Source organism: Planococcus citri, chromosome 5 (assembly GCF_950023065.1).
Source record: "Planococcus citri chromosome 5, ihPlaCitr1.1, whole genome shotgun sequence".
Classification (NCBI taxonomy): domain Eukaryota; kingdom Metazoa; phylum Arthropoda; class Insecta; order Hemiptera; family Pseudococcidae; genus Planococcus; species Planococcus citri.
Window position 1 is genome coordinate 34,794,975 of NC_088681.1, and position 15,501 is coordinate 34,810,475.

A 15,501-nucleotide genomic window follows, 5' to 3' on the forward strand; every position below is an offset into this window, starting at 1 on the left:
AGATTGTTCTCATCTCTGATCTTAGGTCATTGATCCTCTTCTCGTGATCTTTTTTGAGATCTGATTTCATTCTGGCCATTTGAGCACGTAGCTCTAGATATAAGTGACCTACATCCTCTCTGGTTCTTGAAATCGCCTTTTCAGAGTCAACTACTCGACTACTAATGGTGTCTTCATTTTTATCGTGATTATCAGATGCAGCATAGGCCCATTTTCGAAAAATTAACTCGTCCTGAGATAATGGTGCTGGATATTGCTCATCAGGCTTTTTCTCAATTTTCAAATCAATTTTCTTCTCAAAATTCACAGGATCAAAACTGCAAATTTGGGCCATTTTGGATTCAGCAATATTTTTTAAACATCTCTCTGATCGGTTTATTTCATCTTCGAGTTCATACTCCAGTTCAATTTGGTTTATCGATGCATCAGGATTTTCGAATCCTGACATCAGTGCACTGCTTCCAGCTATAGCTTCGTCGGCACCATTCGCATCTATTTCGTCTAAGTCAGTTTTTAAAAAATCCAAATCACCATCTTCGAGTGCTTCCTGATATTCCTGGGAATCGATCCGAATTTCAGCACTTCGCCATTCCCTTCTCTGATCCAAAATGTTCTCGTGCAAACTGCGCAATAATTTTCGATCTCTAATTTTAGGTGGCTTCGATTTAGGTGTTTTTTGAATTCCTAATTGTTCACGGCGTCGAAAATCAGCATCTTTCGCAGCATTTCTGGTCGAACGTCTCAGCTGCTTTTTACTGTTATTCTGATTTTCATTTAAACATCTCTGATTTTCATTTACACATCTCTGATTTACGCCGTCACTGTCGTATTCTCTGATTCCAGGTCGCAATTTTGTCACACGTGTATCCAGATTAATCGATGGAAAACTGGATCGTCGCGAATTGTCAATTCCAGGATTTGGAGAATTATTTTCAGCCGTCATCTCATATAATCGTCGCATCCGTTCAGGTAATAATTCAAGAAATTCATCCGATAAATATTCCAAATTATTCGTAGCCATTATCGAACTTTGTAACTTCTCTGTTTCAGGTACGTGGTACAAGCTTTTACAACGTTCGGCGCTTGACCTTGAGCTTTCGTGTCGAACTTGTTCAACTGTGCTCGGTTTTTCCAAACCAAAGCTTGTCGAACTTGGTATGAAAGCTCTATTTATTACGCGATTTTCGACACTTTTTCGCGATTTTTTCGAGAATAAAAACTCACGTACCTGTTCTGATGAACGTTGCGGTCGCCAAGTTGACCGTTGGTTGATTGTTGCAGTCGCCTGGTTGACTGGTTGGTCGCCTCGTTGACCAAATTGGACCGAAATTTTTCCGAATAAACGATAAAAAAAATTCGCGATTTCTTCGAATCGTCTCTGTGAGGTAAAACCTCAAATGGAAAACAAGTTTCCGTTGCAATAAATTGCAATTTGCGTCTTACGAGCGCAATTGTAGGCTAGGCTTGAGAACACGCGGTGTGCCTCGTTTTCGACTAAAATGTCTCTGCTTGCGCCTAAATATTGCAATAAATGCAATTTTGAAAAGCCCTGGGTTAGAGAACCACGCTTGGGCGCCAAATATGTGGTGGTTTGGGAGGTCTTTACTTTGAGGGAGACCTCCGCAAGACCAGCGTGCATATAATAAGCCCAGGGAACCTAAACTTGCCCGATATCCTTGCGAAAGATATCAAATTGCATTGATGTTGAGACACCTCATAAATGATCATAAGACCGCTAAATGTTCGTAATATTTTATTCACTTCTCTGGTATAACACACGCGAAGATTTATAATAAAATACACTACACATTATTAAATAAAATACACTTGTAGTATCGACTACAAGCGGAAGCTCTGAACTTGCTACCTTACGCTAGCACCAGTGAAAATATACCTAGCGAGCTTTCAAAGCTCGAAGCTCGGAGTGGCGCATCTCGAACTACTTCGACAGAGTGCACTACTCGTAAGCAGTGCTGCCACTCCGACAGGAACACAACTTCCCTCTAGGTGGAAGCTGCGGGCGCATCCCCTACCGGTACAACACTCTCTGCATTGCATATACTTACGACTTACATACACACTGTTTAACCACACAGACTAATAAAACTTATTATCATTATTTATCATTACAAGAGAAGTTTTTACTGTGTGCTCCGGCCTGTGAGCCTTGCCTGGGCACAAAACATCCCATTTCCGTTATTAATCATTCGAATTGTACCGAAGTCGACCTCGTTCGTACAAATTTCCGATTAATATGATAACTTTCTTATAATTGTATAACTTTATCTACTACGATACTGTTAGGGCAATGACCAGAGTGATTTTTTTGTTTACTTTTTTTATCGTATAGGAAAAAGATAGAAAGGGCAATGACCAGAGTGATTTTTTTGTTTACTTTTTTTATCGTATAGGAAAAAGATAGAAACCTAATTACCTACCTATGCTCAATTTGATTTATTTTTTACACGTAGGTTTTGGCGAAAAAGAATATCCGTGAAAGTTTTAACCTTTAGCCTCGCCCTTCCTGATTTTGAACTTCAACTGAAATTCAGCTCTCTTCTCGAATCGATTGGAAGTGGTTTCAAAACATCTTGTGCAGTCCTGAAGCCTCCAAAAAAATGTTGAAAGTTGAAATTCCTACAAAATTTTACAAAATGAATGTTGGAAAGAAAAAATTTACTCTGTTTTGAAGTTGGTTCCAGACCGTTCTGGCGCCTCCAGCGACATTTTGAAAATTCCAGTTTTCTAAAAACAGCTCCAAAACGGCTTCAAATTAGCTTCAGTCGACTCAGTATGTTGAACTTAAGGTAAATAAGCTGATAGAGTAACTTCAGCTATCCAACTTCATCTGGTGAAATTTTGAGAAAATTTCAATTTCCAAAAATCAGAATGATGGAGGTTTCAGAATAGCTCAAAACGGGTCAAAACCAGTTCCAATCAATTAATGGGGGTCAAAAATAAAAGTTATACCAAATTTTAGCATTCCAAGTCAATTTGATGAAATTTTGATTTTTCCCCATTTTTGACTCAAAATTGATTTTCAAAAATTCACCAAAAATCGAGAAATGCACTTTAGCATCTGAAATTTTGACCGGTGATACATTTTTGTATGCCCTTTCGATCTAGCTGTGCCCGGTTCAAAAATTTGAGGCAGTATTAGTCTCAGAAATAATATCCTTCGATGTTTCTGCAAATGAATTGGTTACATAAATATATTCGTCATTAAAATGAGCCCTGTGCATTAAAATGTGTTCCGCAGATTAAGAATCAATCACAAAATTACTTTTTAACCTTTGATCGGACGTAATTTCCCTTTGCTACCATTTTATCTAGCAACAATAACCATTTCCATATTAAATATTCAGTCGGCTGTATCGTGAGACAAAAACGAGGTTCCGCTAACAACGGGACACGACATTTTAGTTTCTGCAACGGTGCCCATGAATAATACTTCCAGCCAGCTCAACAGTTTGCTCGTAAACAATGTAAAACAATTTGATAAAATTGATTTCTTTTAACGTGTCTCGAAGTGACATTCGTTTGATCGGAAATTAAATCTTCTAAAATTATCCTGTACCTATACCGACGACTTTTGTACTTAAAAAAATTCTAATAATATAATTGAACTTCCATTACAAACCTATTCAGAAGAAATTCCATTGAAAGAATATAGGAAGGTGAAGGGGAGCTATCGACAAATCGACATGTAAGTATCAGGGTGGAAAATTCTACACACGAATCTCAAGTTTTCCCTCAATACAAATTTTTCGCTTGTGTAGTCGTTTGTAGTTGTTTCAAAAATTTCAATATGAATTTTTCAAAAGGAAACAAGTCGACCGTATAATAAGATTTGGTATTTTTGGCAGAAGTGATGAAATATTGAAAAGTTTTCTATACATGAATTGAAGTCATACTTGGCGGTTATCTATAAGCGGATTCTAATACCAAAAGTATATCGATGGTATAGTATTCAATACCTACCTATACACTACACGCGGTGTGCTTTCAACTTATTTTTTATATATGCTTATCGTTTTTACCTGCGTTGTTGTATCGAACATTTTCCCACATTAAATAAAGTGTCTGAAGTGAGGTAGGTATTATATAATTTCCGTGAAATATTTCACCAAAATATGAAGTCTTTTTGGCGTAAGTAAAACGAAATATGATAACGTATTTACAATACGCGAACGTAGGTACTCTTTGAATATATGTAGGTAGTCTTAAGTAGGTATAGGTACCTACTATGGGTGTTTCTTTACCGAATGTGGGTATTTCCTTTTCACGAGGAATTGTTTGCAGAATAATATATTCGCGTAAAATTGGACCAAGATTATCAAAAAGTTGCCAATCTTTGAAAATACACCTTAGTTTTTTTTACTGTATTTTCATAGGTAATGTTTTTCTCAATCTTCATCGTTCAAACCCATGTTTCTTCAATTAACACACACGAATCGTGTTTTGGTTGAAAATTTATTTGAAACTGAATCCCAAAAAATCCTTACAAAATTTAAAATTTTCAGAAACGTACAGAGTGGTATTTGGGAAGGTAGTATAAGCTGAGTTGCCTACCCTGAAATTGAAGGAGCAAAGTTACATGCTAGATATTTTATAGGTATTGATTTTGAAAGGTTAATGTACCTAAAATGATTTCTTGAATGTATGTATCGCAGATAAATTAAATCTGATTGAGTCGGGGTTTTCGAAATGTGATCAAAATAATGATTCGATTGAAATCACGATTAGAATCAAAAATTTTGTAATTTTACTCATGATTTGAATCATTTTTAAAAAAGTGACGCATGAGCGTAATTAACTTTCATAGCTGTGATCTGTAGCTTATTGTTTTCCATAATAATTAAATTGCGTTCACGAATCATTTCTTGCCACTTTTGACGATATGCTTATAATTTTTGCAATATTTTATTTACTCAAATTTTCAGATACCTTACTTTTATCAATTTTAAATGATGTCTCAAGCAATTTCTGCCAAATTAGCCGAAATTTAATCAATTTTCGGTAATTTTCTGTCATTTTTCTTTCCTATTTTACAGGTTTTATTATAAGAACCAACTTCATGAAATTCTTGCCAAATTTTGTTCCACTTTGATGATATCATGATAGTGGTAATTTTTTGTGACCACACAATTTTCACAATATTTAGCTCAAATGCTGAGATACATAATTATTTTATCTTTTTTTGGTAATTTTAAATTTTTTTATGACATTTTGACAAATTTTAACGTTGATTTATGTATTTGAATTTGATTAATTTTAAGGTAATCTTTAGCTATTTTCATGTCAATTTTACAATTTTTCTGAGATATTTTTGCCAAATTTAATTTTATTCGATTTTAATAATACCTACTTTGCTAATTTTTTGTAACTTTTCAGAGCAATATTCTACTTGAATAACGAGATATTTCATACTTCAACAGATTAATTTATTCTGCCTCTTGACCGGAGTCTTGAGGTTAGCATTTGAAGAAAAATTAAGCTACGAGTATTTTCGTAAAGTTAGCTCAAATTGTGCTGATTTTTCATCAATTTATGTTTAATTTTCAAAAGCTGTAGAAAATTTAGTTTGACAAATTCTAATACAATTTTGAGAATTAATAAAATAATCAAGTTTTAATAATTTAGATGACTTTTGCAATATTTCTCATAAATTTGAAGGCATTTCATCAAGTTTTGGTCATTTTCAAATTTTTTTTTCAAATCTCTCAATCCCTGCCATATTGGGCATTCATCAGCGTTTTTCACTAAATCACAAGGTCAGGCTGACAGCATCCCAACGACGATTCCACCATTGCACAACTGCTTAATTAATCACACAATTCTTTTTGCTGGAAGGTCGGGTATGTAGCTTAAATCTCTTCAACCACACGTACAAATTGTTAGAATTGACGAATTGTCCACAAGTTGGATGGCACTGGGGTTACATTGATTGTGAAGTCTAATCTCATGCCGTGTGGCGTGCCTGCAGATTTCCTCTGTGACATAACTGATTTTAAGATCCTTGTGGAGATCGACATTTTGTTCCTCCCAGTACGCTCCAGCCATTGTTTATATAAATATATTCCAGCACCTTAGAATTATCAAAATATTTAATTTTGAGGCACAGCCTCAGACAGCAATACCATAAAGCCAGATTGGTTTGACTATAACCAGATATCACCATCAAGTCATACTACCTCTCATATACAAATCAACTCATACCCTTATATGCCAAATTGGGTATTTGGGCTAACATCCTTTATGTTGGTGTTGCCTCTGTTGTGTTGATTATGTACCTCATGGACATTTATTTTTGAGCTTTCACTAGTAGTTTCCCACTTGCTTACTAGTGACATCTACACAAGCACCTTGGAGCTAGCCAGGTTGTTTAGAGACCCTGAGCTCCTCAGTGTTGACCTCTGTAGACACTAGTGGTCTGCATGGGCCTGTCCAAAAGCCCGCGGGCCGAGCCTGATAAAAGTCGGGTCAGGTCAGGTTGGGTCGGGCCAGGCCGGGCTTGTCGGGCTTTCTCGGGCTTGGGTTTCAGTACGTAACTGGTACTCAACGCATGCGCTGTAAGTACTCGTAAATAAAGAAGTGTAGCACTATGTTCACGTCACAACAATGCCTATTGTTGGGAAAACCATCTCGTCGCATCACGCCAACGTTGCAACAAAATTTATCGGAAGTGTTGAAAAATTATTGTCGGGTCGGGTCGGGCTTTTTGCTCGAGTACTCAGGCTGGGTCGGGTAAGCCCGCGGGCTTGCCCGACCCGCGCAGACCACTAATAGACACTCAAACTAGTTTTAGCTTTTTGATTCTGCCAACAGATGCCTTGCATGATCTGTTAACTTGGCCAATTACTGGCGGTCCCCTGGTTCTTGACGTGTAATGTTAATAAATGCACACTTGAATTACACGCTCAAGCTTGCCTCTGTAGCTAAAGGGTGTTTATTCCCAAGACTTATCCTTGATTTCAGCTCCATGAGCCAGTATAATCCCCACATTTTCTCTTTCATTTGCAGTTTTTTTGCGCGAATGTGTTGGCTTCAATCCAGTCTCAAATCTAAGTGCATACCCTACTTTGTAGAGTTGGAGTAGGACACAGTTGCATCATTAATACTGATTGGCAAGTGGGGGTGGGTACGTAGAGAGAAGTCAACATGTACTGATTTCCCACAATTCACAGCAATTTTCCATATCTGCATCCACTCAGTGATTCTATCAACCGATTTTTGTAGTGAAGTAATGGAGGGAAAAAATTTCTGAAAACGTTTTCACTAGACTTGAATAAGCAGGATTTAAGAATCCGCCTTAATCTCCAACAATTGGAAGAACATCGACCTATCTGACTCACACGTTTAATTCAAACCACAAAAAACATTCAGAAGTAACGCTAATAAATTTAGATTTTGGTTATGAATGAAGTAAACGAAATATTCGAGAAATTTCCTACCATTAACACGCGTCTCGCTATCATTGGATCATTATTCACGCCGACATTTGCGTAAGTAAGTTTCAAGTAGAAAAATTCCATCGCAGATCGTTTATACGACGTATAAACATGTACATATTTGAGCCTAAAAGTCTTCTTTCTCAGCACTGTTTTATAAAGCTGCTTCCTATTAGTCGAGACATGGAATCCGTATTACTCCGAGGAAGAATATCTATAGAGGTATCTCGGTTGGCACCATACGCTGTATATTTATAATATAAACATATCCAGCAACGAAACTCTCTAAGATGCGATTATTAATTACCAAACTGATTGAAATAATCAAATAAGTGGGTACGATTGCCGGCTTCATTTCGAACATCTGGCGCATGTTAGGGATTCGAATTGGAATTGGTTTAATGAAAATGAATTCGAACATGGTGTGTTTTGGCGCGCGTATGTATCCTAAAAAGACCTTTTTGAAAACTCGAATCTAATAAAATTACCACCGCGTCAGCGCCTTTGCGAAATTTCCTTTCCCCAAGTGTAGGTACCTTGGGTTATGCTCGTATTCGCCTTGTATGGTGTTGCTAATTTCGAAACCATTTTACAGTCGGCGATACAAAATGAAAATTTTTTAAACAGCCATGGCTTTTCTTGTACACAACCAGCAGCTTGCAAAATGCTTTTATACAAAAAAGGGGTACGCGATTAATGTTTATTAGGGTTTTTAAAATTAAATTTTATTTGCAACGAGCCATCGTTAAAACGGCTAAAAACCCATTTAATTTCAAATTGAAACAATAACGACGAACACCTTTACCTACACGTACGTCTGCATATTGAACTCTCCACAGCTTGGGCCCCCAGTTTCATCATGTACACCGATGTACTAAAACTCGTGCCAAGAGCTACGTGTGTATCTTATTCGCTGGCCAGGGGAGGGAATACTTACAACAGCAATGGTGAGAATGTTGAATCGTTAGCACCTGATATTTTACGAGGTTGTGCGAATAATGCACATATATATAGGTAGGTCTAGGTAGAGTGGACGAAAGTTATTACGTCAACAACGAGATGGCTCCGAAGAGCTAGTCGTGATTTAAAATTAGTTTTCTTTTCTGACCATTAGTCGAAAAGTTTAATTGAGATGGGTTTTCTCTAATCCCTTAACTTATTACTACAACATCGCCATAAAGCCCTCGATTACCTACAACTGCAAAATTTAGAATGTGCATTTCGCAAAACTCTAATAGAACCGTTAATTTCTCTCGTTTTTCTGTCATACTTGTTCGTTCTCTGCATTACACCAAACATCTCGCCAGGGGCTGTTTTTTTTCTCCTCGACAATTCCAAGGGTTGATCTTTTACTACCACGATTCGTGTAGTAAGTGTCTAGTAATTCTGTTACGCGTTCTAGACGAAATGGCTGATAAATTTCCAGTCGCAGATGGAACCAGTCGACCGAACGATAAACGTGCGATATGCCAACTTTTTAGCTCGTTTTCTTAGCTTTTTTTTCTGGCTCGAGAATCAATGCTCTTTGAAAGTTTCATTGCCAATGTTCTTAGAGTCACGAGAGTTTTATCGTATTCACTCACTCTGGGGATAATTCTTATAGAGTAATTGCCAGAGGTCCCCCCCTTTTTTTTTTCCAATGATTCATCCCATTGTGAAGTTGTTCGATTTTCCCTGAATTGACCTATAATTTTTATAGATCACACTTTCCCCCTTGGGTCCTTACCTTATCTTCAACTTTAGGTTTAATGATCTAATTAATTAGTAGGTATAGTTTGAAACATTATTAATATGTCAACACTTTTGAACCTTCAAAAAATATAATCCGATATGGCATCGCTAAAAAAAATACACAATCAGCAAAATTTCTCATCTACCAAAATGTGAACAAGATGATGAAAAATTTTCCATTTAACCGAACAAGAAAAGCTTCTTGACAATAAAAACCTGACACTGACATTCGCTTTAAAAAATTTCAAATACGTTGTTGAAAAGAAATTAAAATCGAAGGTTTTATTTTTCTACGCTATGTAAAACACCTATGTAACCGAATTACGAAATATAATAAAACCCAGAAGAACGATAGTGGCAAAACTTTTATGTATCTGGTGTCTGATGTGTGGAATTTTGACATCCGTCTTACTCGTACCATTGTCGTTAAAAACTTTTTTCCTTTTTACACCCAATAATGAAAAAAGTTGTATGTATTGTTGAGTAATGTTTCCGCGTCTTTTGCTTGTTCGAATTTTATTTACGAGTAAATATTTCAACTTTGATTTTTCTATTCGTACTTTTACTCGTGATTTTGACGAATTCCAATTTTCACTTTATTATAAAATCTCCTCGTCTTTTTTTTTCTTCTTATATTCCTTTCGACTCCTTTTTTCTTTTCTGTTTTGTACAGCAACGTCGTGAATTTAATCAAAATCCAGAATGACGGGTTGAAGAAATTTAATTCTTTTCTTTTTGCGTATACGAGGATTTTTTTTTTTATCAACAGCAAGCGCAGGAAACGGTAACTCGATGATAAATTCGCGATACGAGTTTTTATTGTGTAAGGTTTTGTAATTAAGTTGTATACGCGTTATTGAACAATGATACGAGAATGTCCTATTGTTTACCATATTATCGATATTCGCATTGTAAGTACGAAGGAAGTTTGTAGACTATAGACGGAAGAAATGTATAAATTACTTGTTTCCTTGCTAAGATACGTTCGTTCTAATGTAAGAATATCCACCTATCACGAATAAAAAATAAAGTTCCTCCATAAATAGGAAAAGGGTATAACCAAATAAGTAAATAGAGTCGACTCCCTGCTCCAATTTTATTTCTAGGCGTGTAAAATGGTATACGAAAAAATTAGTTCAAAAAAGTTTAGATCTTCTTTTCATTCTTGGGCGACCATAAATAAATTCACATAGACAACATTCTCTCCTCAGTGTCTTCCCCAGAGCTCTATGTTATCAGAAGTTAGGAACTGGATAAGGGCGCGGAGCGTTTGAATACAATAGCGTAAAAAATGGGTACATTAATTTTCAAAATGGAGCGTGGGGTGGGTGAGGGGAAGCTAGAAGGGTACTATGCAGTCGTCAAATGTATTAAATTTTAGTTATGAGGCAAACGTTAAATTCTAAGTCAAAGATTGAGGTGAAAATTTGACTTCAAGATTGTGACAATTTTTCGTCACAGGTAATTTTGTATTTTTAAAAGCATATTCTAAAAATTAGCCCTTTAAAACAAAAAAGAAAAAAGAAAAAAATTCGAAACTATCGAAAAAAGTAATCGCCAGATTTTGCATTTTTTTTCAAAAGTGTTTTCGAAAAATTGACCCTTTGAAGCGAGGAATGAAAAAATTGTAAAAAATTCAAAACTGTAGAAAAAAATGATATTGACGTAAAATTATGTTTCCAAAAAGACACTGATTCTGATTTTGAAAACTATTTGACCTAAAAATCAAAGATGGGCTTCATGACGAAAAATAGTTCGGTCCAAATATTTGAAAAATCTATTTGGTACCTAGATGGACCTAATAAAATCTAGATTTTTGAAACATCAACTCTCAAGTCTAAATCTGATAATAATTCACTTTCCAAAGTATAACTTGACCGCCATCGGGAAGGGGGCTAAAATATTGAAATGAAAAGTACCTACAATACTTATGTAAGAAATCAAGCGCTTCTGGGGAGCCAAGTTTCAGTTTTTGGCTCAAGAAAGCCTTTGAAATTCAGTTCAGCACTTTCAAAAAAAGTACATATATTTTGAGTTGTTTTCAAATGTTTGCAAAATGCATTGAAAGACCCATGACGTGCCTTTTGTATCCTTCTTTTTGACGTTATATTTCCTCAGAAGGGAATGCTTTGACCAGACACCCTCCAATTTGAACGAAACTGAACTTGATCGAATGATGTAATCAAAATGTTAGCTCTTGGCGTTTATTTTTTGGTTTTTCAAAAATTTTAAAATTAAAAAAACCTATTTTTATGAGAATTTTAAAACTAATTTAGGCATATTTTTCCAAATAGAATGAAGCAATGTAAATAATTATTTGTTTTTTTAATGCATTCTAATACTTCCAGTAAATTTTAAATTTTCTCCAAAAAATTCAAATTGCTCTGAAAAGGTCAAAAATTAACTTCAGCAAATTTAATTTTCATGGCTGCTTATTGGGCATCCTCTCAAGCATTTTAGGCAGATTCTCATAATGTTTCTGGAGTAAATTTTTGACAAATTCAAAATTTCAGGGAAAAATCTTTAAAAGATCAAATTTTCAAAAACAGCATTCTATGAGTGTTTTTTCACGATATTGTCTGCTGTGCCTTCTTGATTTGAAAACATCCATTTTTGAATAATTTTGGAGCCTTCTGAGTAATTTAAAATTTCTGGATAAAATTAAAATCGCACTGAAACCTTCAAAATGCCCGAAAAACAACTGTTTTCAAACCGATCGGTTATTTAGACACACCTGACGATATCTCAACGAAAAAATTGCACGTGAGGTGCCTTTTTTGAAAAATCAATTTCACTCATTTTTTCTGGAATTTTTGATTTGTTCACAATTATTTTACTTTTGAATTGGCGCTCCGGAAATTTGCCAGTAACCACTTGGAACGATCTAGAGGATGCCTAATAAGAATCAATCGGAGTCATTTTTAGCACCTTTAGAAAAATTCGAGTATCTGAAAAAAGTTGGAAATTCGCTGGAAGCTACACAATGTCCTAAAACTAGTAATGTTCGTAAGAGGCGTGGGGAGGGGGGGGGGGTTGAAAAGGAGAATTTTCAAAAACTGTCATAGAAAAGTGTTTTAAATTTTTTAAATTTTCAATAATCCACCAAAAATCCAACATGAATTTCAGCATCTAAAATTTTGGTTACAGAGGTTTTAGGACATGCTTTTTCGATCATAGCTTGTTTTTTTTTTTCAAATTGGAGGGTGTCAGCTGAAAACTTTTCCTCATTAGCCTAACAGGTATACTGGTATAATCTTTGAAAACGAAGAAATTAGTACCTTGTGGGGGAAGGTAATTAATGATGCAAAAATATTGTTTTTTTTTTTTAAATAAAAAATGTTGACCTCTCCCCCCCATTTTAATTACTGTTATTTTGATAATTTATTCTTTCGAGGAATGTCCTGTGAAATTTCAGAGACGACGCAGACGTTGAGAAACTCGAGACACATGACAGATAAAACATGCATTAAAAAATTTATCGAAAAATCCTTTCGAAAAACAACACCAACTCTATTCTAGTGTGTATACCCATTTTAAACGTCGCTAAGAGCAAAGCAGTATATTTTTCAGTTCAAACGACTACTTAAGGGGGCAATAGATTTGCGAACCTGTTACACGCTGCGGTATATGTATACACTCGTGTAGTAATAACAAGTAAGGCGATATTGTCGGATAAACTAGCAATATAAACGCAAGTACAGAAGGTTAATAATGCATCGAACCAAGGTGTTACGTAATTTTGGCATAAATGCGGAGCAAATTGCTCATAAAGAGTAGGAGTGGCGGTGCATTCGGTTACCTTTACTTTGTATTCGATTCATACATTTAAGCATAGTATACGAAAACGCGTCACAAATAACCGCCATCATTAATTAAATTTAATCTAATGGAGGGAATCTGATTTTGGCTGCATTTCAAACCCATCTTCTTTCTCTTCTCGCTTACACAGTAAGGCAAAGAATGGGGAAAAATCGACTATTTCGATGTGACAAATACCTATTACCTACCTACGGTACCTCTACACCTCTGTGTCTGTATACGTAGCTTGTGCATCGAGTCTTTTAGCCTTTTTTCAAAATGTATACAGACACAGTATACGATAGTTTTTAAAAAGGTGTAATTTTTTATTCGACGATATAATCAGATGAAAAGGGTCACCGATGGAAAGTCATAAGAAGCAGCAGTTTACGAATAATCGCCCGCTAACGTTAAACCTAATAAACTGTTAGCGATAGCGAACTATGTTTCGAAGTTAACAAAAAAGCTTTAGGTTTCCTCTCCTATTTCCTGTATGTGTGTCTGTATTACTTTGGCCATTTGGCTCGCTGACAAAAGTTACTCGTTTTTTTCACTCCCTTTACCCCCCTTCATCAATCCTAAAGAACGCTAGCATTAGTTTCCAATAACAATCAGAGTTTTCGTTTAATTTGTAAATTATTTGTTTTTCGTTTTTCGACGATGATGGTGTTTTGGGTCTTCTTTTTCGTCCTATTCTGCTCTCTATTTATCTTTTTTTTTTCGGCGGTAATGTCTAGTGTGATGTCCAAAAGGTGAGAGAAAAAAGGTGTCGTTGTAAATGTGGAAATGTAGGATTCGTTTCACGAGTAAATGGCCGAATAAATAAAACGTATAGGTAATGAGATTTATAGGATATAGGCTGAGATAAAAATCCATCATTGTAGTTTCGATCAGTCTACGATATGGCGTAAAATTCAGCCGAATGATTATTCCAGTATTTGCCTATATAGAAGTACCTATGGATACCTTTTAGTCGTAAATTTATCTTCATTATTATATTACATTCTGACAGATGTAGCATAATCGCGTAGTTATGTGTCCAGAACAGCCAGACTCGCTATGCCGACGTAATGTTCAAATTCAAGGCTATCGAACATTGATTTCCTGTTATTTCTTCTCTCTATTTATTCGTATATAATATTTGAAAATGATTCACTCTTTAAATCTATTTACGTTTTATTTACAGTACAAAGATATGGAAAATTTAATCCGCAAACCAAACTTTATCGATTCGACTAAAAAAATTCACACACCGGTGGAAATATTTTGATGCACGAATAAAAAAATCCAACGTAGGTACCGAATACCCATCTACTTTGCATCGAATAATGAAAACTTCTCATTAAATTCGATACCTACGTCTGTCTCTGTAGAGGAAGCGTAGGTATAGTTTAATATTCAACAAATAATAATAAAAGCGATTTTTTTTCTCCCTTTGCTACGGGATCATCGATTTGACCGTCTTTTGTTTACATCCTCCCTGTCATAATTTTTATTACAAAGCACCATTTTAAATTAAAAACTTCGCTATCGACAAATAACGCTTTCTTTATTAGAAGCAAAGAAGTGAAAAAAAAGTATACCTTTCGTTTTCTTTTCGCGCTCGTTTCTTTTATAAAACAAATAAAAAAAAATCGTAATTAAAAAGAATAAAAGATAACAGTTTCACTTTTTTCGGGGGTGTTTTTTAATTACTTCCAAGTTCGCGGTGGAAAGTATGCTTTTAAATGATAATTAAACTTGGGATGTATATATACAAGTGAGTAAATATTTCACCGGTGGAAATATTTTCGGATATTTTTTAAGCCTTGTCTTCTCGTATTCGGTTTAAAAGTCTTATGGTTCCGCAAGGCAGGCGTATAAGGGTTGAATAAGTTTTATAGTCATTCGCTTTTGCTGCTGGTCGAGCTGTACGAGTAGGTATATGAGATTTTTAGTAGGGTGCGAAGAGCTGCTGGTATTAAAGTGGATAAGAAACTAACGCAGAGGGGCTTACAATGAAGATTTATGACTGAATTAGAAGAAATTTTTGTCATTCTTTTCGTCGTCTATGGTAGATATAATTATCGAGGTGTACTTGATGACTGAAGTTGTTTCGCCAAGTTAAATTCTTTTAATGATTAGGAAAATGTTCGTAGTTTTGGAGTAGGTAGGATGTTTTATGGTTTTGACATTTTTGTTTAAAATAGGTAGTGGATATTTGAGTCGAAATTATAAACGCCTCCTGTGGTAGGTATACTTATCAAGGATCTAAAATTATTTGAAAAAAATGGCTCGATAGCCTATAAGAGTATTTTATTTTAAAATTTTCAATTGTTATCGATATTTCAAATCAAAAATCAAAAACATTTTTGAATAGGGATGGTGCAAACAACTATGAAAAGGTGTTTGTTCAACAAGCAGGAGAACATGAAAAGCAGGAGTAAAGCATGACGTTCAGCATGAGATTTGGATTTTCCCTTCAATTTGTTATCGTTTTGGAAAAAATCCGAAAAATTTTAATTCTTATAAAAATAAGTTG

General features: G+C 35.2%; 2 protein-coding genes across 7 annotated transcripts in view; one reads left to right on the forward strand and one right to left on the reverse strand.

Annotated features, from left to right (window-relative positions):
- Window positions 1-15,501, reverse strand: part of hiw (highwire) — a 304,196-nt gene that overhangs the window by 94,078 nt on the left and 194,617 nt on the right. The gene's annotated exons all lie outside the window — the stretch shown is intronic.
- The window catches only part of LOC135847378 (uncharacterized), a 92,916-nt gene that overhangs the window by 48,765 nt on the left and 28,650 nt on the right, over window positions 1-15,501 (forward strand). The window contains exon 2 of one of the 2 annotated variants that reach the window (XM_065366877.1): window positions 844-969. The exons of the other annotated variant lie outside the window; for it this stretch is intronic. Within the exon in view, the coding sequence (XP_065222949.1) occupies window positions 880-969 (90 nt within the window). The 5' untranslated portion in view covers window positions 844-879. The remainder of the gene's footprint in view (window positions 1-843; window positions 970-15,501) is intronic. 2 annotated transcript variants of the gene reach the window in all.